Genomic DNA, 21,637 nt, shown 5'->3' on the forward strand with positions numbered 1-21,637 from the left:
CACAGCATCACAGTATCACCAAGGTTGGAAGAGACCTCACAGATCATCAAGTCCAACCCTTTATCACAGAGCTCAAGGCCAGACCATGGCACCAAGTGCCACGTCCAATCCTGCCTTGAACAGCTCCAGGGACGGCGACTCCACCACCTCCCCGGGCAGCCCATTCCAGTGTCCAATGACTCTCTCAGTGAAGAACTTTCTCCTCACCTCCAGCCTAAATCTCCCCTGGTGTAGCTTGAGGCTGTGTCCTCTTGTTCTGGTGCTGGCCACCTGAGAGAAGAGAGCAACCTCCTCCTGGCCACAACCACCCCTCAGGTAGTTGTAGACAGCAATAAGGTCTGCCCTGAGCCTCCTATTCTCCAGGCTAACCAATCCCAGCTCCCTCAGCCTATTTGTAATATAGTGTGGTGTAACAAACACTTGACTGTAGTCTATTATTACTGTCAAAGGTAACACAGTGCCTTTACATCTTTCTGAACTATGCTGTGTGCATCTTACAAATAAATACATGTTTCAAGCTTCAGAGCTATAATCATACAATCTTTTTTAATGGAACAGAGTTACATTGTAGGAAATTGCTTTAATGGAATGATTTCTCCTGTTTTCATCTCTCTGCCTCAACATTAACATAAATCTTAATATGTAGATCCTAATATAGTTGAATTATTCCAGCTATAAAAATAGCTGAATAGGCTTTTTGCAGTTTATTAGAAGATGAGGGTCACTTAATGCTGTTTCTTGTCAGTGTGATTATGTCTCATGAAAGACAAAATGGAGATGCTTGGATTGTAACAATCCTGTATACTGACTTTGTGCTAAATTTGGATAATGGGTATTAAACTTGAGATGGGGAGTATTTAATCACACCAGAAAGACTTTGCTTACTTTTAGTATTGAGATGCTATAAACAAACCACGGTTTTGTGTCAAGAGTTATTGAAGGCAAAATGTAATTGGAGCTTCAGGGGTGCTGATTGATACCCACCTGAACATGAGCCAGCAGTGTGCCCAGGTGGCCAAGAGAGACAGTGGCATCCTGGCCTGCATCAGGAATGGTGTGGTCAGCAGGAGCAGGGAGGTCATTCTGCCCCTGTACTCTGCACTGGTTAGACCACACCTTGAGGACTGTGTTCAGTTCTGGGCCCCCCAGTTTAGGAGGGACATTGAGATGCTTGAGCGTGTCCAGAGAAGGGCAACGAGGCTGGGGAGAGGCCTTGAGCACAGCCCTACGAGGAGAGGCTGAGGGAGCTGGGATTGGTTAGCCTGGAGAAGAGGAGGCTCAGGGGTGACCTTATTGCTGTCTACAACTACCTGAGGGGAGGTTGTGGTCAGGAGGAGGTTGCTCTCTTCTCTCAGGTGGCCAGCACCGGAACGAGAGGACACAGCCTCAAGCTATGCCAGGGGAGATTTAGGCTGGAGGTGAGGAGAAAGTTCTTCCCTGAGAGAGTCATTGGGCACTGGAATGGGCTGCCCGGGGAGGTGGTGGAGTCGCCGTCCCTGGAGCTGTTCAAGGCAGGACTGGACGTGGCACTTGGTGCCATGGTCTGGCCTTGAGCTCTGTGGTAAAGGGTTGGACTTGATGATCTGTGAGGTCTCTTCCAACCTTGGTGATACTGTGATACTGAAATGAGAAATAGACTTCTGCCAGACTATTTTTTTAACATGAGAAATGTCTGTTTAAATAAAAACCTGTAGCAGGAGGATGCATGTGGGAAACGGAGGTGACAGAAATTTGGTAAAACAGCTGAAAGCCAGATCAAAGACTAGAAAAGCAGAAATAATGCAAGTCTGAAAGGCATTGGAAAGATAAAACTGTTCATGTGCTGTGCTTTCTAATAGATGTTATCTCTGGGCAAAATTCTAACCGTCTTCCTTACAGAATGGATGCTGCAAAGTGTTTGCCTTCTTTATTTTCTTTATAGCTGATTATAATTCCTTATCTACAGTATTTCTGATGTGCAACTGAGCACCTCATGATCGTGTTTAAAAACCCTATTCTTGAAGAGATGAATTTGCAGGCAAGTCTAGAAACCTGCAGAAATTGTCAGTACATTTGAGTATTGAGTTAAGTAATGAGATTCTGTTGGAATTGGTTCTCATGTGCTGTGGCTTGAGATGAGAATGAAAATTGTGTGGCCTAACTTCAGTTTACCATAGCAAACTCGGCTTCTGCTGTGTAAATTGAATTCACTTGCAGCTAGTAGGAGGAACTGACAAGAGGATGCTGAGGTTATAGGAAACTAGTTCAGAAAATCTGCAGGTTTCTGAAAGATGTCATTTCATTAGAGTTAAATATTAAACAACATAGCTGGAGAAATTGGGGAATGCTCACAATCTTGCAACTGAAATAAAGGCAAGTCATGTCATGGGTAATAATGAGCAGCACTTTGGAAGCTCTAGCTCTTGATTCATGCCATGGTGTGATGGAGTGCAGAAGTCTGCCTGCAGTCACCTGTTGCTTTGAGTCTCTGGCATATGCCTAGGGTTACAGTTGTCTTTTGTCCGTTACTTGGATCAGCCAAATCCATAACCTGCTCTTCAGGTGAGGATGTTCTACTGATGAAAAACACTTAAAAAAGTAAATTCCAAAATAACAGGTTTGAAACTGGAGTGTCTGAATGCTGCTCCTCAGCATAGAAGCCCACTGAAGTGATTTATTTATAGATACCAGGCATTTATTTGATGCTGCAGCAAGCCACTACATTTGGTTTCTGATACTGTCTTCCGCTGCTTTTGAAGATCAGAAAATGTTGACTTTCTCACTTAGAAAAGGTGGAAGATCTGCACACAGAGTAACCTGGACTTCAGTGTTGCAGCACTAACTGCTACTGCAATGACTGTAACAGTCCCTTCAGTTAAGGCACTTGTATGATCTCTAGGGGAGTACACCAAACAAATTACTTTGTTTTAATAACTTCTGCTGGATGAAATGGGCAAAGAAACCATTTTTTGGTTTTTCAAAGGCCAAGAACTCAGCCTGTTTTAAATTCCTCTGAAGCTGGCTGGCTGTACTGACTCTTTCAATCTTACCTGCTTTACATTCACAGCCTGACTGGCTTGAAATGGTGTTATCATTGAATTTGACTGATCTACAATGCTGCCAAGCCTGGAAATTCTGAGGGAGACCTGTCCTGTCTTATGTATCAGTGATCATGTTGAATTTGTTTTTTTCAAGCCTGCAGGTGCCATTTATGATAATAACTAAAGTACAGAGATGATTAGAGAAGTATAAAATTTCCAAATTGATCAAATTTTACATGGCAGGTGAAGAGTTACAGCAGGCTTTACATCAGGGCAGCATTTGGTCTTGGAGAACAATGTGTTTCTTTCTAAATATAAATAATGGATTTCATCCAGCAGCATTTTTCAACTACATATTATTTTTCATAACTTCTCCCTGCCTCCTGAATGTGTAGCCTCCAGGGCTGCTTGTAGTTCCTCTGCTGCAAGAGCTGACTCTCATTAACAATTCATGTACTTTGTCCTACTGTTCTGGTAGGACTCAGATTATGCAGGCAACTACCCATGTAAAGAAAACAACCCTAAACTAACAGGAAAAAAAACAGACTGATAATGTCCTATTAGAATACCTCTTGGCTATTACAGAGCCCCATGCCTTTTCCCTTCTCTGCCTCCCTGAGCATGCTGAGGTTTCCTCAAATGAATTTCCAATGGGACTGGACTTTTAAGACTATCACAAATCTGCCCTGTTCTGAGTACTTACAGACAAAAGCATCTGTCTTGTCTCTTTGAACCATATAAATAGAGCTTTAGGTGTCAAAGTTAGATTAAAAAATACTGTGAGTACATGATCCTGAGTAATGATCCAGCAAAAAACTACTCTCATGCTTCTGCTTTTATTCTTTTTGATGCTACCTATAAATGTGTGGGTTAGCTTTAAATTTCCTTTAGGCTTTAACTTCACATGATGAGGAATCTTAAGATTGCTTAATTCAATCTCTTATGTTGTGAGTATTATTCTTTGACAAGTAATAGCTGCCCCATTCCCACAAGATAGACTTGCTGAATGTCTCAAGACAATGAGAGAGCAGGCTGCTGTCAGATGTCTTTTGAGCTTTACACTGAGTGATAAAGGTGAGATGATAAAGGGTGGTTTCATGCTTAAAATGAGCTAATGCTGCAGCAAGAATTGGATTCTGTTCCTGCCTGTACTGTGAAGTTCCAATTTGTGAGTAATGGTATCTTTTTCCTCTTCTGTTCTCCAGGCTTATTCTAGCAGCTAATAGAGATGAATTTTACCACAGACCATCCAAATCAGCTGATTTTTGGGACACCAGCAATGAGATCCTTAGTGGTATGTATGTATGGCCTGTTGTTTTCAGTGGTTTGCATACAATTTATAAGGCCATTATGGCCTGGAGTTTTTGTTAGTGTGGTGGTGGTGGTGTTGCATTTCGATTAGGAAATATGCTTCTTCTCTACCCTTCTGGGGAAAACATGTCAGCAGTTTGAAAGATGAGTCGTGCTCTTACTATCTTATTTGTGTTTTAATGCCTTGTGGAGTTTTTTGCAGTTTAATGTTCTTTAACTGATTTCACTCTGAGCAGTGCAGTGGAAAGAGATCAGATTAATTTATCCATCAGAAACGATCAGTTTAGCTTTGTCAGATACACTGAAATACCTCTTAGGATAGGTGGGATTATTTCACCCACTCACAGTCTGTAATAGTGATTTGAAATCATTAAACCAAGCCTCTAGAAAGGCAAAAAAAATGTAATTTGTTATTAGTTAATAATTTATAGGCTACAGGATAATTCAAGTTACTGATCCATCAGTTTATTAGGTTTTGTGTCTGCATTTTGCTAAACTGATAGCACAGTCACCCAGCTGTCTGGTGGTTCTTCAAAGGGAATTCAGCTGTAGTCATTTTTAAGCATAATCAATACTTCTGCCTTTTCTCAGCAGCAGAAATGATGCTCTGGGAAACAAACCATTGTCTACAAGCAAGATTTTGACTTTGCAGATACTCTTTGTTGATGCTGTGTGTTATTGTCGTTGGCAAGGAGACCTGTGAGGATAAATTACTCCTGCTGCACTACAGCTCCATTCCTTCTGAAGTTCACAGTATCACAGTATCACCAAGGTTGGAAGAGACCTCATAGATCATCAAGTCCAACCCTTTACCACAGGGCTCAAGGCTAGACCATGGCACCAAGTGCCACGGTCTGGCTGACATTTCTGTTTTGTGCCAGGCATTCTGGATGCTGCTTCCCCAGCTATGTGGCAGTTTAAAGCAAGCAAACAAAAAGCTCTCCTGAAAACTAAAAGGCCCTGAATTTTTGTCTTTTATACCCTCATCAGCTGGGTCCATATTTGGTGTAAGAAAGTGGTTTGTTCTTTGGCTGCTCTTGTCTGTGGTGATCCCATGAATAAGTGCCTTCAGGTTAATAATGTTATTTCAAACAACAGCAACAAGCTGAACCAAAATAAATCAACTTTATGCTTTGTGTGACTTAAAAATCTAAAAAAAACATCTTGCATTTGTAGCAGTTCTGGAGAACAGAAACTGCTGTATGGTAATCACTGGGCATTGTTCAGCAAAGCTATATTTTTCTTTCGTGTGCCTTCTGTTAAGGAAGAGCAATAAAAGTGTTGTCAAGATACCATATGGCTAAATTTGAGACTGCAGTTTTGGGTACTGAAGAGAGAAAGGGTTTTCTGAATAAGAATCTTGTTGTTTTGATCTCATAGTGAGAGTTATCTTGTGACCTGATGTGCTAGTTTGAGCCTAGCTAGAAGGTTTTGGTGAGAAGAACTAGATTATAGGCTGTGGAAGGAAAACAAGGCTGATGTTTACCTCACTCATTGGCTTGCTGAGATGTATAAGAATAAGAATCAAAACATAGATAAGGCACTCGCTTCTACTTCTGCTGGGGAACTGGCTGAGCTGCATCTCTCTCTAGCCTCTTTGACTAATCCACTTTGCTTCCTAACCCCCTGGCCAAACCTCCATTCATCCTTGGGACTGGGGTAAGGTTGAGAGGGGTAGGGGGAAGGTGAAGGGGTGGTTGGGAGCCCCTCCTGGGGACTCAGGTTTCTGGGAGGGCTGCTGTGTTTCTGTATTACCTTTTACCTTGTATATTGCTGTCTATAACTGTATATACTGTAAATATCTGCTTGTATATTGTGCTAAGCTGTAAATAATAAGCTTCATTCAATTTCCAGAGCCAGCTGAGTCTAGTCTGGGTGATTTCCAAAGTGTGGGGGGGCAGGGAACACCCAAACCATCACACCTGATGATCCAGAATGAAATAGTTTCTAACAGTATGCATGTTGCATTGAACTGGTTCTTGCCTTTCCATTAAATGCTTGTTGGTTAACATGAGCTGCTCATTACAAGCACATGGTGGTTTGGGTGGTTTTGTTTGTTCCTTTTAACCTGTCTTTTGGCTGTGGGCTTCACTTTCATCAGTCTCTCTCTGCAATGTAAACCACCAACACCATGGTCTAATGTTTTTGTCAATTCCTTACCTTACTCTTAAATGCTTTTTCTGGCTACTGATTATATTTAAACTTGTAAGTAACAATCTTCTGAAAATTGCTTTTGAGTATTCTGAGCCCAGTTTAAAGTATTATGTGTTTTAACATAAAGGCAAAACTTATCATTTACCTTTACATCATTTTTTTTCTCCCATTCTCTCTATTATTGTAATAGCCTGGGAAATATTTGATAGTGCAAGATTGGAGGGTAGGTAATTTAAGTGGATTTATTTATCCATAATGGTCTTGTAGGTTTTGTACCTACTGCATTTTATCCAGCCTGATCAAGACTCAGGATTTACATTAATAAATTCTGAGTTGAGCTTGAGATTTTTTTTTTAAGTGAATGTAATAGCCTAACTCTTACTTACTCCATTAGGTCTGGATATGGAGGAAGGAAAAGAAGGTGGAACGTGGCTGGGAATCAGTAAGAGAGGCAAGATGGCAGCACTGACAAACTATTTGCAGCCGAAGACTGATAAAAATGCAAAAGGAAGAGGTATGAGGGAGTAGAAATAAAGAAGAAAAGGACAAACAAGCTCAGCCAGGAAGAAAGGGACCTTAGGGTACTGGTGGATAGTAGGCTGGAGATGAGGCAGCGGTGTGCCCAGGGGGCCAAGAGAGCCAGTGGCATCCTGGCCTGCATCAGGAACAGTGTGGCCAGCAGTATAAGGGAGGTTATTCTGCCCCTGTACTCAGCACTGGTCAGGCCACACCTTGAGTGCTGTGTCCAGTTCTGGGCTCCTCAATTCAAGAGAGATGTTGAGGTGCTGGAATGTGTCCAGAGAAGGGCAACAAAGCTGGTGAGGAGCCTGGAACACAAACCCTATGAAGAGAGGTTGAGGGAGCTGGGGGTGTTTAGCCTGGAGAAGATGAGGCTCAGGGATGACCTCACTGCTGTCTACATCTACCTGAAGGGACATTGTAGCCAGGTGGGGTTAGCCTCTTCTCCCAGGCAACCAGCAACAGAACAAGGGGACACAGTCTCAGGTTGTGCTGGGGAAAGTCTAGGCTGGATGTTAGGAGGAAGTTGTTGGCAGAGAGAGTGATTGGCATTGGAATGGGCTGCCCATGGAGGTGGTGGAGTCACTGTCCCTGGAGGTGTTGAAGAAAAGCCTGGATGAGGCACTTAGTGCCATGATCTAGTTGACTGTATAAGGCTGGGTGCTAGGTTGGACTGGGTGACCCTGGAGGTCTCTTCCAATCTGGTTGATTCTATGATTCTATGATGTCCCAATACAATAGTGATGATTATAGTATTAGTATTTTTAGCAGCACTAAGGACAGATTAAATGCTTATGTGCTGTAAATGGAATTTGTAGACTGCTGAGTTTGAGTACCTGTGACAGGAACTTAAATAATGAGATTCTTCTAATCAAGTGAGCAAGAGTAAAACAAGATGTAGTGCCTGGAGCCTGAAGTTACCTTCAGGCAGGATGTGCAGCACTGTGCTCTCTTGAAACTGATTCACAGAATGTTAGGGGTTGTAAGAGACCTCCAGATCTCAAGTCCAACCTCTCTGCCACAGCAGGTTCACCCAGGGCAGGTCCATCCAATTGGATTTTGAAAGCCCCCAGAGAGGGACACTCCACAACCTCTCTGGGCAGACTGTTCCAGTGCTCTGTCACCCTCACCATAAAGAAGTGTCTCCTTGTGTTGAGGTGCAACCTGATGTGTTGCATCTTGTACCCATTGTTTCTTGTCCTATCCCTGGGCACCACAAAAAAGAGACTGACACCTTCATCTTTATCCCCATCCCTGAGATATTTGTAGATGTTGATAAGATCCTCTCTCAGCCTTCTTTTCTCAGGACTAAACAGCCTTGAGGCTCTCAAGTCTTTTCTCATAGGAGAGATGTTCAAGTCCCTCAGTCATCCTCGTAGCTCTCCATTGGACTCTCTCCAGCAGATCCCTGTCTCTCTTGAACTGAGGAGCCCAAAACTGGATCCAATATTCCCAGTGTGGTCTCACCAGGGCAGAGTAGAGGGGGAGGAGTACCTCCCTAGACCTGCCCACTTGTACTGCTGGACACACTTCTCTTAATGCACCCCAGGATGCAGTTGGCATCTAGACAAGCATGGAGTCACATTTAGATTAGCCTTTTAAATTATGTATGTTCATGCTCAGACACCTAACTGGGAGAAACAGTGCAGCCTGGATTATGCTGGAGGTCAGGCTAAATGTTATTGTAGTCCTTTCTCCACTACACATTGATAAATCAGAGGGGGAGATGTAAGAGGGGAAAAAAAACCAAACCTCTTCCAGAAGACTGCATCTGATGGGGTTTTAAAAAGTAAGCATAGGTCTGTAACTGTCACATGATGCTACACTGGGCATATGTTGCAGTGGCAAAAGGTGGTACACAGAGAAGCAAATTAGGTATTTGGTTTTAGAGTCATATGTTGGTTAATTGAAGCAAGATTTTGGCAGGGTGTGAGAAGAGAAAAACACCTGTTATAGAACTGTCAGTAAATATGTGTTGTGTAGAAGGTCTGAGCAAGAGCTTTTGACTGAGCTCTTCAGAGTAGAAGTCAAGTTCTTAATGTGAACGTGATACAGTGCAGCAGAGCTTCTAAAGGCTGTTTGGCTGTTTCTGTGGTGTGGGGTTTTTTCACTGCTATATCCTGTTGATGACAGGAATCTTTGTATCTTACTGTTTGTTATGGAACCTGTCAGAAGAGTGAGTTCACACACACAAGTTGCTCTATATACTTCTCTTTCTTAGGTGCTCTTGTAACAAACTTCTTGACTGCAGATCTGGACAGCTACTCTTACTTGAAGAAAGTTTCAGTAGAAGGACATCTTTACAATGGATTTAATTTATTAGCAGCTGACTTGAAGTAAGTCTACAAAACATCACAGTTCAAATGTCAAAGGGAGAAAGCTAATGGCAGTGACATAGATATACTTCTTACCATGGAAGTCTGGCAATGCAGTCTCTTTTGCTAACTGGCAGGCAAGATCCTAATGTTTCTCTAGCCATAGTTTTCTGTGTCCTTTTTTTTCATCTTTCAAACACTGGAGGGCTGTCTTGTATTCTAATTATTGCATCCCACAAAACTTCCTGTGACTTCTTCCCTGCTAGGCCATAGCCAGTATTTACCCTGAGGTCTGTTGCTTGTGTTTTGGAGGAAACAAAACCTTAGCTCCATAATTCCTCAGAACCTTTTCATTTTTGCCTTGAGAGATGGCCTGCTGTGACAGGATTATAACAGTTGAAAGCTTTCAAGCTATTGTTCCTGTCAGAGTGGCTGTATCATGAATCTTTGCTGAAACATGAACAAAGAATTGGCACATAACAAATACATTTACCTTCTTCAAGCTTCTGTAACTGAAGAAACAACCTTGGATACTTGATTATAGGCCATGTGGTCAGCACAGTCCTTTCCCTGACATGTGCATGTGGCCTCTGTCCACAAGTAGGTATGCTGGTTTTCATTTGCATTATGCCTGATTCAGAAGGGTGGAAATCCAGGACTAAGGCATCTTCAGGCTGTATATCAGTTCTCAGGTGCATACTTCATGACCATAAGGAGGTGTAAAATGCCAAGAGCACACTGCTGCTTTGGCACACTTTGTGCAGAAGCATTAATCTTATTAGACAGATGGATGGTGCAGGGCCTTGTCCCCCTCAGCTTTTCAGCATGCTTCTGAGAAACCACATGCACCTAAAGTTACCCAGACATCATCACACCGTACTTATTGGTGGTGTGATGATATCTGGATAACTGCTGTAAGGATCCTGAGAGTACATTGTCCCCTTGTACTTGGCTTTGGTGAGGCCACACCTCAAGTAATGTGTTTAGTTTTGGGCAGGTCATTACAAGGATGTGGAGGTGCTGGAGTGAGTTCAGAGGAGGGCAACAAAGCTGGGGAAGGACCTGGAGGATAAATCTTATGAGGAGTGACTGAGGGAGCTGGGAATGGTTGGTTTGACAAAGAGGAGGCTGAGGGGAGACATCATTGCTGTCTACAGCTACCTGAAAGGATATTATGGAGAGGCTGCTGCTTGTCTCTTCTGACAGGTAAATAGTGATAGAACAAGAGGGAATGGCCTCAAGCTGCCACTGGATAAGTTTAGACTGGACATTAGGAAATATTTTTTTCACAGCAAGAGTGGTCAGACACTGGAATGGGCTGCCCAGGGGAGGTGGTTCAGTCAACAGTCCTGGATGTGTTTAAAAGTCGTTTCAATGTGGTACATGAGGATATGGTTTAAGGGTGAACTTTGTAGAGCAGGGATAATGGTTGGACTTGATGATCCTGAGGGTCTTTTCCAACTGGAATGTTTCTGTGGTTCTGTAAAGTAGGAGGTCATAATGTTTGCTGGTTTCAGTGAACATAAATCCTAACACCCTACAGTAGCTGGCCTTGCATTTCCTCTATTCACTTTCTGTATTAGACCACATTCAGCTGGTGGTTCAGGCTTATCAGTCATTTCTTACCTACTCTGTGGTCTCCCACTTACATGCAAGCGTTTTGCCAGGTTTGGGTTTTTTGTTTGCTTGGGTTTTTTTTGTGGGTTTGAGTTTTTGTTAAGAAAGACCTTTATTTCCTATTCTGCCAGGTTATTTTCATTTTTTAACTTGCTATGATGTGATGGAAAAGTCACATGAAACTCACATAGCTGATGAGAGTCTAAAAGGGTGAATACAGGAAGGCAGACACGCAGCACCTGTGAAGGTATGCCAGGACTCTATTTCTTCTTGGTGTGCCTGCTTAGAAGCATTTAAATTACATTTCCAGAAGTTTAACCCAAAAGCAGGTTAGGAGTTCATAGGCTTTGCTGCTTTTCTGTTATTTTTGATCCTTACTTTACAAGGTTCATTATCCCACCAGACACTTCCCATCTTTTTTTCTGTTGCTTACATCAATTTTTACCAGGGTCAGAGGATTTGACTTTTTGTTCTCTCTTGGTGCATGTTGCTGCCTGGTTGGCTTTCATAATTGGAAAGGCTCTCAGGAACTGAGAAGATAACAGAAGTGTGATGGTTTGGGTGTTCCCCACCCCCCCCCCCACTTTAGAAATCACCCAGACTAGTCTCAGCCAGCTCTGGGAATATAAAGGAAGCTATTTATTTACAGCTAGCACAATATACAAACAGATATTTACAGTATATACAATTATATACAGAAATATACAAGGTAAAAGGTAATACAGAAACACAACTCCCCTCCCAGAAACCTGAGTCCCCAGGAGGGTCTCTCAACCACCCCTGCACCTTCCCCCTGCCCCTCTCAACCTTACCCCAGTCCTAAAGAAGAATAGAGGTTCAGCCAAGAGGTTAAGAAGCAAAGGTGAGTGGAAGGTGTGTGTTAGAGAGATGCAGCTCAGTCAGAAACCCAAGGCAGAGTGAGACAAAAAATGGCAAGAGTGTTTTCTGATGTTGTCCTTTCTTCTCCAGCAAGACTCTGAGGGGAGTAGACATCACCATAGTTTTCCTTTCACAGCCTATAATCTACCTTTTTTCTCACCAAAACATTGTAGCTAGCTTCAAACTAGCACACAGAAGGAATAGTTTTACTATGGTTTTAAGCAAACATAATATTCGGGGTGTGACCTAGCGAGCAGTAAGTTTGTTCTACTTCAGTTAAGTTGAATAGTTGTAGCAGCTGCTAGTACAGTCATACTGAAGTAGATTCATTTGTTAAGGAAATCATTCACTGTCAGTTTTGTTTGTTTATTCCTCCGTGCTGGGCTGACAGGGACTTGTATGCTCTACTGAATAGTTGTTCTGTGCTGATGCAGTCCTAATTCCTTGTTGAGTATCTGAAAGCTGTATGTGTTGATTAACTTCTCCCTTTTGATATGTTACGTCCTTAGCCTTGGATACTCTCTTGAAATTAGATTCTTGGCAAGCTAATGATGCAGAGCAATTTCTGTAAGGTGTGTAAACTTGTCATTTCAGGAAATGAGCAGCTCTCCAGAGTGGACTGTAGTACAAATGGTACACTACACATTACAAATGTGTAAACAGAAAATAGTCTTGTGGTCGATGCTGTTTTGTTGGTCGGAAAGGGACCTGGGGGTACTGATAGACAGTAGCTGAAGATGAGCCAGCAGTGTGCCCAGGGGGCCAAGAGAGCCAATGGCATCCTGGCCTGCATCAGGAACAGTGTGGCCAGTAGGACAAGGGAGGTTATTCTGCCCCTGTACTCAGCACTGGTCAGGCCACACTTTGAGTACTGTGTCCAGTTCTGGGCTCCTCAATTCAAAAGAGATGTTGAGGTGCTGGAAGGTGTCCAGAGAAGGTCAACAAAGCTGGTGAGGGGCCTGGAGCACAAATCCTATGAGGAGAAGTTGAGGGAGCTGGGCCTGTTTAGCCTGGAGAAGAGGAGGCTCAGGGGTGATCTTATTACTGTCTACAACTACCTGAAGGGACATTGTAGCCAGGTGGGGGGTGGTCTCTTCTCCCAGGCAACCAGCAATAGAACAAGGGGACACAGTCTCAAGTTGTGCCAGGGTAGGTCTAGGCTGGATGTTAGGAAGAAGTTCTCCACAGAGAGAGTGATTGGCATTGGAATGGGCTGCCCAGGGAGGTGGTGGAGGCACCATCCCTGGGGGTCTTCAAGAAAAGACTGGATGAGGCACTTAGTGCCATGGTCTAGTTGATTGGTTAGGGCTGGGTGCTAGGTTGGACTGGATGATCTTGGAGGTCTCTTCCAACCTGGTTGATTCTATGATTCTATGACTGAAGGCTGTTCTTAGCAGGTTCTGTTGTGTAACAAACCTCTGGTTGCTACAGGGGCTCTGTTGGCTGTGTTAGTGGTGTGAAGTGAAGAGGAAACTCAAGCTGAAAGTGTAAATGAAGTGCTGTTGGGAGGGTTATATCTGAGCATGTGAGCAGCACATTTAAAGAGAGATTTACAGTGTTTGAGCCTTCAGGTACACATTTCAGGAAAAGACATTTGTATCTCCTATATTCTAATGCTGACAATATGCTAGATGATACAGGCACAGTGATGTGAGGAAGGGTGAGCTGGAAAGAGCCACAGAGCTGTAAAACCTCCTGGTTTATTTCCCCAGCTTTGTGTGGCTGTTGGAAACACGGATAGAGTTTGATGCTTTTAGTGTAATCTGTTCTGTGGCATCTCATGATCTCACTCTAAATGCTATTCATTTCTCTTATTAAAAAGAATGCTGTATTGGAAAAAAAAACCCTGAGTGCTTTCAGGTTTCTAATCTCTTCAGTCTATTATCTTGCTGTGGCTGCTGAGAGTAAGAATCATGAATACCTATTGTGTGCTAAATGTACTTTAACGCTGCATGTACGGCGTGCCACAGTGTTTGCAGTCTTGGGTGGCTGCAAGGTTAGCTTCTAAGAAAGCATTCTTGCTGCTTCTCCTGTTTTAAATATCAGTAGGTCTGATGAGTGAGGAGCAAGCCTGGACTGATCTCTAAGGAAACGTTTGCTTAAGATGCAGAGCAGTTTTCATTCTGTCTCCCTTTGTCATATGTGAAGTAATAGTGAGCTGCTTTTATTGGTGATTGGGACAGCATTTCTGTCTTGGGGAAACCTGTGCTTGTGTGCAACAAATCTAGTTGCTGGAGTTGTTCAGACTTCCCTTGCTATCTCAAATTTATGTTAGGGCTGTTGTGGCAGCATCTTACTTGTGCTCCACGCTGACAAGTGTGTAATACAGACTGCCCTGAAGGACAACCTGAAGTGGCAGCTTTTTTGTCAGTCCCCCAGCAAGCACAGAATCTCTGACAGGTCATCAGTTAAGAGTCCATGTTGTTTATGTCCAATAAAATCCCTGTGTGGTAGGAATGAATCACTTTCTCCACAAGGAATAGATGAATTGTCCCATACTGAAAAGCTGGAGGATGCTGTAGGAAAAGGCCTTTCATTTCAGTTTTTCTGCCTTCCTTCATGACAGGCAGTTTTCAGGGGCAATGTAGTGAACTGTGCCATCACCTGTATTGACTAATTTGGTACTGCATTTGAAATAGAATTCTTCATATTCTGATCTGGAGAGTGAAATCCTTGATGTGATGATGGATAGGACTGAGTTCCAATTGAAACTGCAGCTTGCCAGAACAGTGGGATGGGAAAGTGTGTGTGGAGAGGAGAATAGATACATAAATATAGAATAATAAAATGTATGTAAAAGTCTGTATTTCAATTCTATAAAAACAGAGAGAGAGACTGTACATATTTTTTTAATGTGGAAATCTGCATCTGGTTAGTTTTGTAGTAATATCACAGAAACATCCAGGTTGGAAAAGATCCTCAGGATCACCAAGTCCAACCTATAACCCTACTCTACAAGATTCACCTTAAACCATAGCCCTAAGCACCACATCCAAACAGCCCTTACACACATCCAGGATTGGTGACTCAATGGCCTCCCTGGGCAGCTCATTCCAGTCCCTGACCACTACCTCTGTGAAAAACTTTTTCCTAATGTCCAATCTAAACCTCCCCAATCTCAGCTTGAGGCCATTCCCCCTTGTTCTGTCTCCAATTACCTGTGAGCAGAGCCCAGCAGCAGCCTCTCCACAACTTCCCTTTAAGTAGCTATAGACAGCAATGAAGTTTCCCCTCAGCCTCCTCTTTTTCACACTAACCATCCCCAGCTCCCTCAGTTGCTCCTCAGAAGATTTATTCTCCAGTCCCTTCCCCAGCTTCGTTGACCTCTTCTGGACCTGCTCCAGCACCTCCACATCTCTCTTGTATTGTGGTGCCCAAAACTGAACACAACACTCGAGGTGTGGCCTCACCAAAGCCAAGCCCAAGGGGACAATCACCTCCCTACTCCTGTTGGCCACAGCATTTTTGATACAAGCCAGGATGCCATTGGCCTTCTTGGCCACCTGGGCACACTACTGGCTCATATTCAATTGCCTGTCTTTTACAACCCCCTGTCTATTACAATCTGCCCTTTCTGCCAGGCAGCTCTCCAGCCTGCCCCAAGTCTGTAGCATTGCTTGGGATTGTTGTGACCCAAGTGCAGGACCTGGCATTTGGCCTTGTTGAAACTCAGAATTACAGAATTCAGAATTAACCAGGTTGGAAAAGATCCCTAGGATCATCGAGTCCAACCTATCATCCTTCTCATTAACTGACCCATGGCACTAAGTGACTCAGCCAGCCTCCTTTTAAATACCTCCAGGGATGGTGGCTCCACCACCTTCCCAGGCAGCCCATTCCAATGGGCAGTCATTCTTTCTGTGAAGAACTTTTTCCTAATGTCCAGCCTAAACCTGCCCTGGCACAGTTTGTGGCTCTGTCTCCTTGTTGTGTCACTGGGTGCCTGGGAGAAGAGGCTAACCCCTGCCTGGATACAGCCTCCTTTTGGGTAGTCATAGACAGCAATGAGCTCTGCCCTGAGCCTCCTCTGCTGCAGGCTGCACACCCCCAGCTCCCTCAGCCTCTCCTCACAGGGCTGTGCTCCAGGCCCCTCACCAGCCTTGCTGCCCTGCTCTGGACAGGTTCCAGTATCTCAACATCTTTCTTCAATTGAGGGGCCCAGAACTGGACACAGCACTCAAGCTGTGGCCTGACCAGTGCTGAGTACAGAGGCAGAAGGACTTCCCTGGTCCTGCTGGTCACAATATTCCTGATACAGGCCAGGATGCCATTGGCCTGGATGAGGCACTTAGTGCCATGGTCTGGTTGACTGGATAGGGCTGGGGGATAGGTTGGACTGGATGATCTTGGAGGTCTCTTCCAACCTGGCTGATTCTGTGGAGGCATACTCTATGAAGGCCTTCTTGGCCACCTGGGCACACTCCTGGCTCCTGTTCAGTTTCTGTCAACCAGTACCCCCAGGTCCCTCTCTGCCTGTCTGTTCTCCAGCCACTTTGTCCCCAGCCTATAGCACTGCCCATTGATGTTGGCCCATTGATCTAGACTACCCAAGTCCCTCGGAAGAGCCTCTCTATGCTGCCTAACTTGGTGTCATTATGATGAGGTAAAAATGGCATGCTGAAGGAAACATGTCTGGGAGAGGAGTTAACTGTTGATAGTGCAGGGCCTCATGAGATTAAAGCACCTGAGTGGCATGACCAGGCTTTAGGAACATGGGCTGTCCTGTTCAGTATGGCTATCAAGACAATGCTAGTGAGGAGGGATTTGATTGCTCTCCAGAGATTTACATTTAGAAGCCTTTCCAGTGAAAAGTGAGATAGGATCAGATTTAGCACCTGAGTGGCATGACCAGCGTTTAGAAACATGGGCTGTCTTGTTCAGTATGGCTAACAAGACAATGCTATGGGGGAGGGATTTGATTGCTCTCCAGAGATGTCCATTTAGAAGCCTTTCCAGTGAAAAGTGAGATAGGATCAGATTGAGGGTGTGGGAAGAATGTAGATAGACAAGTCATCATAATTGCTGTGCAAGTTGGCATTTCTTCTCATGCACTGTCTGTCCCAGAACCACCTTCTGCAGAACACAGCTGTCTTGCTGCTTTTAACTGCCTCATGAAAATGAAGTGTCCAGCTACATCTCTAACATCTTCTGTACTACCACCTTTGAAATATTTCTGCACAGATCTTCAGTCATTTCCAAGTCCAATGAGATGGACAGTCCAATGTCAAAAGAAGGAAAGAAAGCTTGTGAAATGTTTTTATTTCTTACCTCTGATGTCATTTTTTTGCCTGGTTAAAAAAAAAATCAGGATAACACCAAAGAAATTTTTAGACATCACCAACAAAAGCCAAGTGCAGAGTTCTGCACTTTGGCCACAACAACCCCAAGCAGTGCTACAGGCTGGGGACTGAGTGGCTGGAAAGCAGCCAGGAGGAAAGAGACCTGGGGGTACTGATAGATAGTAGCTGAAGATGAGGCAGCAGTGTGCCCAGGTGGCCAAGAGAGCCAATGGCATCCTGGCCTGCATCAGGAACAGTGTGGCCAGTAGGACAAGGGAGGTTATTCTGCCCCTGTACTCAGCACTGGTCAGGCCACACCTTGAGTACTGTGTCCAGTTCTGGACTCTTCAATTCAGGAGAGATGTTGAGGTGCTGGAATGTGTCCAGAGAAGGGCAACAAAGCTGGTGAGGGGCCTGGAACACAAACCCTGTGAGGAGAGGCTGAGGGAGCTGGGGGTGTTTAGCCTAGAGAAGATGAGGCTCAGGGGTGACCTCATTGCTGTCTACAACTACCTGAAGGGAGGTTGTAGCCAGGTGGGGTTGGTCTCTTCTCCCAGGCAACCAGCAACAGAACAAGGGGACACAGTCTCAAGTTGTGCCGGGGGAAGTATAGGCTGGATGTTAGGAGGAAGTTCTTCACAGAGGGAGTGATTGGCATTGGAATGGGCTGCCCAGGGAGGTGGTGGAGGCACCATCCCTGGAGGTGTTCAAGAGAAGACTGGATGAGGCACTTAGTGCCATGGTCTAGTTGACTGGCTAGGGCTGGGGGATAGGTTGGACTGGATGATCTTGGAGGTCTCTTCTAACCTGGTTGATTCTATGATTCTATGAAAGCAGGCTCTGTGTGCTGTGGTATCCAGCAGTATTCTTTTCACTGTTTCATTTGATGGTAGGCTGTATATGTACAAAAATGATTGTGTGGCTTGGTGTTTGCTTGGTTGTTGTTAGTTTCAAAGCAGAAAGTTTTCTGATGAGCTCATGAACATTGAAGAGAAGAAAATTAATCTGTGAAACATATTACTCAGCCAGAACTACTGCTCAGCATTTCGAGCTGTCAGTTTCATTTCTCCTTGCACAAAAAATACATGCACACATTATTCATAAACCAATCCCATGTCCTTGTTTGAAATATCCACCCTGATAGAAGATTAGAGCTCAGTGCCCAGGGGAGTGATAGCTTGGTGATAACCACACCCCTGTGGAGCTTTACTACCTCATTACTTTTCTTTTTCTTTCTGTCAGTGCTTTTGTTGAACATTACTTGGAGCCACCCTGAAATTGAAGCAGGTCAGGGTTGCAGAAGGACATTGCATCAGAACTAAGAAGTAATCTTGGCAAACTCTCCATGGCTTTCATGTTGCTGTGAAGCATCACAAAGATGATCCAAGGGCGGGAGCACCTCTGCTCTGAAAGTAGGCTGAGGGAGCTAGGGTTGTTCAGTGTGGACAAGAGAAGACTCTAGGGGAATGTTAGAGCTGCCTTCCAATACCTGAAGCAATCCTACAGGAAGCTAGAGAGGGGCTTCTCATAAGGGTGTCTTGCAATAGGACATGGGGGAATGGTTTTAAGCTGAGGGAGAGTAAGCCTAGACAGGATCTTGGAAAGAAATTCTTCAGTATGAGGGTGGTGAGACTCTGGAATAGGTTGCCTGGGGAAGCTGTGGATGCAGATTGGATGAGTCTAGGTGAGAGGCATCCTTGTCTGTGGTGGGCAGATCAGAGTAAATGATTTCTAAGGTCCCTTCCAGCCTAAGACATTCTGTGATCTATTACTACTGAGATGTGTGCTGCCTGAAATCTTTCCTAGGACACTTATTATTGCTTACATTTTTTTCTGACAGGATGATATATCTAAGACCATGATTTTTTCATGTAGTTTTAGTTTCTTCCCTTTCTCCTATCAGCTATGGCTGGGATTTGAAAAATAAATTAATGTGTCTGCTGGGTCCTATTATCATCACTGTAATTATGCCTTTACAACTTCTCCAGTGAAATTGGTATCTATACTTGTGAAGAGACTCTGAGTCACAGTATCACAGTATTATTAGGATTGGAAGAGACCTCACAGACCATCAAGTCCAACCCTTTACCACAGAGCTGAAGGCCAGACCATGGCACCAAGTGCCACGTCCAGTCCTGCCTTGAACAGCTCCAGGGACGGCGACTCCACCACCTCCCCGGGCAGCCCATTCCAGTGTCCAATGACTCTCTCAGGGAAGAACTTTCTCCTCACCTCCAGCCTAAATCTCCCCTGGCGCAGCCTGAGGCTGTGTCCTCTTGTTCTGGTGCTGGTCACCTGAGAGAAGAGAGCAACCTCCTCCTGGCCACAACCTCCCCTCAGGTAGTTGTAGACAGCAATAAGGTCACCCCTGAGCCTCCTCTTCTCCAGGCTAACCAATCCCAGCTCCCTCAGCCTCTCCTCGTAGGGCTGTGCTCAAGCCTCTCCCCATCCTCGTTGCCCTTCTCTGGACACGCTCAAGCATCTCAATGTCCCTCCTAAACTGGGGGGCCCAGAACTGAACACAGTACTCAAGATGTGGTCTAACCAGTGCAGAGTACAGGGGCAGAATGACCTCCCTGCTCCTGCTGACCACACCATTCCTGATGCAGGCCAGGATGCCACTGGCTCTCTTGGCCACCTGGGCACACTGCTGGCTCATGTTCAGGTGGGTATCAATCAGCACCTCCAGATCCCTCTCTGTTTGGCTGCTCTCCAGCCACTCTGACCCCAGCCTGTATCTCTGCATGGGGTTGCTGTGGCCAAAGTGCAGCACCCTGCACTTGGAGCTATTGAACGCCATCCCCTTGGACTCTGCCCATCTGCACCCAGCTTAGTGTCATCTGCATACTTGCTGATGACTGACTCCATGCCCTCATCCAGGTCATCTATGAAGACGTTAAAGAGGATGGGGCCCAGCACTGATCCCTGAGGGACACCACTAGTGACAGCTGCCAGCTGGATGTGGCACCATTCACCACCCCTCTCTTGGTCCGGCCCTCCAGCCAGTTCCTAACCCAGCCCAGGGCAGGATTTTCAGACTATTGATATGATCATGCTTAGAGTGATTTTGGGGGTTTCCTTTTTTTGCTTCATCTTGGCTTCTGCCTCAGTGTGCATTACTGAGTGTCTGCAAACAGTAGGAAAAGAACAGGTAGAGCCCAATGATAAGAGTAGCTGATTGGCACAGTATCCTCATCTCAGAAGTCTCTTGGAAGACTTCAGTCTTCCTTTGACACAAGGCAGCAGCAGTGCTGTAGTGGAGGTGAATGTAATAGGAAACAAACTCCTGGGGGAATGTGAAATGTAGAAACAATACAATACAGATGTTCTAAATTAGTGATCCTGCAGTTTGTGCCTATTCCCCTTCTTTTTGTTGAACTCCAGGGGAACATGTTACTGAATTTGTTAGTCACAAGAATCTCAGAACAGATGCTAGATGATAATATTCTTTCACATAAAAAGCCACTGCTAAAGGAAGTCAGTAGTGCCTACTTATTCAGCATGTGGCCTCATTTATGGCAGAATTTGTCTTGCAGCTGTGTACAAGGGCTTACTTGGCCCATTTGTCTACCTTTCCATCCAAAAATCTATCTTCTGAGACCTCAGGTGATAACAGTTGCTCTGATCTGTTCATAGCCCTTCCACAGCAGATGCAGGTTCTACAATGTGAAAAGAGTATTTAATGCAGCAGCAGTTTGTGTAATTGCTGGTGCCTTAGCTAGAAATACAACATGTCATGACCTCACTGACGTTCATTTATTTGCTTAAATATATTACCAGCCCTCCTCTGGACTCACTCCATCAGTTCTATGTCCCTCTTACGAAGAGGACACCAGAACTGGATGCAGTATTTGAGGTGGGGTCTCACAAGAGCAGAGTGAAGGGGAATAATCTCAATATAAATGGCTGGCTCCATGAAATGCACTAATTCAGCAGCTTCAGATGACCTAAAATCCTTTCCTCATACATTGCTTTTTCTGTGCCCCTGTTCATGTGCAGAGTGCCAGTGTAGTCTGGTACCTTGCATCTGTGCTAGTTTGAAGCAAGCTAGAATGTTTTGGTGAGAAGAGCTAGATTACAGGCTGTGGAAGGTAAAACAATGGTAGTGTTTGCTTCCCTCAAAGGCTTGCTGAGATGTATAAAACCAAAAATCCAAACATAGTCTCACTGCTCCTGCTGAGGAGATCTGAGCTGCATCTCTCTCTCTAACCACACCCTCGGTTTCTTTGACTTCCTAACCCCCTGGCCAAACCTCCATTCTTCCTTGGGACTGGGGTAAGGTTAAGAGGGGTAGGGGGAAGGTGAAGGGGTGGTAGAGAGACCCTCCTGGGGACTCAGGTTTCTGGGAGAGGAGTTGTGTTTCTGTATTACCTTTTACCTTGTCTATTTCTGTCTATAAATGTATATACTGTAAATATCTGCTTGTATATTGTGCTATGGCTGAGTCTAGTCTGGGTGATTTCCAAAGTGTGTGGGGGAGGGTAACACCCAAACCATCACAGTATCCTGGTGACTGGAACCAAGAAGTCAGACTGGTCTGCTA

At 44.6% G+C, this 21,637-nt stretch overlaps 1 protein-coding gene across 3 annotated transcripts in view; it reads left to right on the plus strand.

Moving 5' to 3' along the window:
- TANGO2 (transport and golgi organization 2 homolog) overlaps positions 1–21,637 on the plus strand; it is a 47,202-nt gene that overhangs the window by 16,175 nt on the left and 9,390 nt on the right. For all 3 annotated transcript variants that reach the window (XM_064168554.1, XM_064168557.1, XM_064168556.1), the window contains exons 3-5: positions 4,226–4,314; positions 6,880–6,999; positions 9,226–9,340. In XM_064168554.1, coding sequence (XP_064024624.1) covers positions 4,226–4,314; positions 6,880–6,999; positions 9,226–9,340 — 324 coding nt within the window. The remainder of the gene's footprint in view (positions 1–4,225; positions 4,315–6,879; positions 7,000–9,225; positions 9,341–21,637) is intronic.

Source organism: Pogoniulus pusillus, chromosome 30 (genome assembly GCF_015220805.1).
Source record: "Pogoniulus pusillus isolate bPogPus1 chromosome 30, bPogPus1.pri, whole genome shotgun sequence".
Classification (NCBI taxonomy): domain Eukaryota; kingdom Metazoa; phylum Chordata; class Aves; order Piciformes; family Lybiidae; genus Pogoniulus; species Pogoniulus pusillus.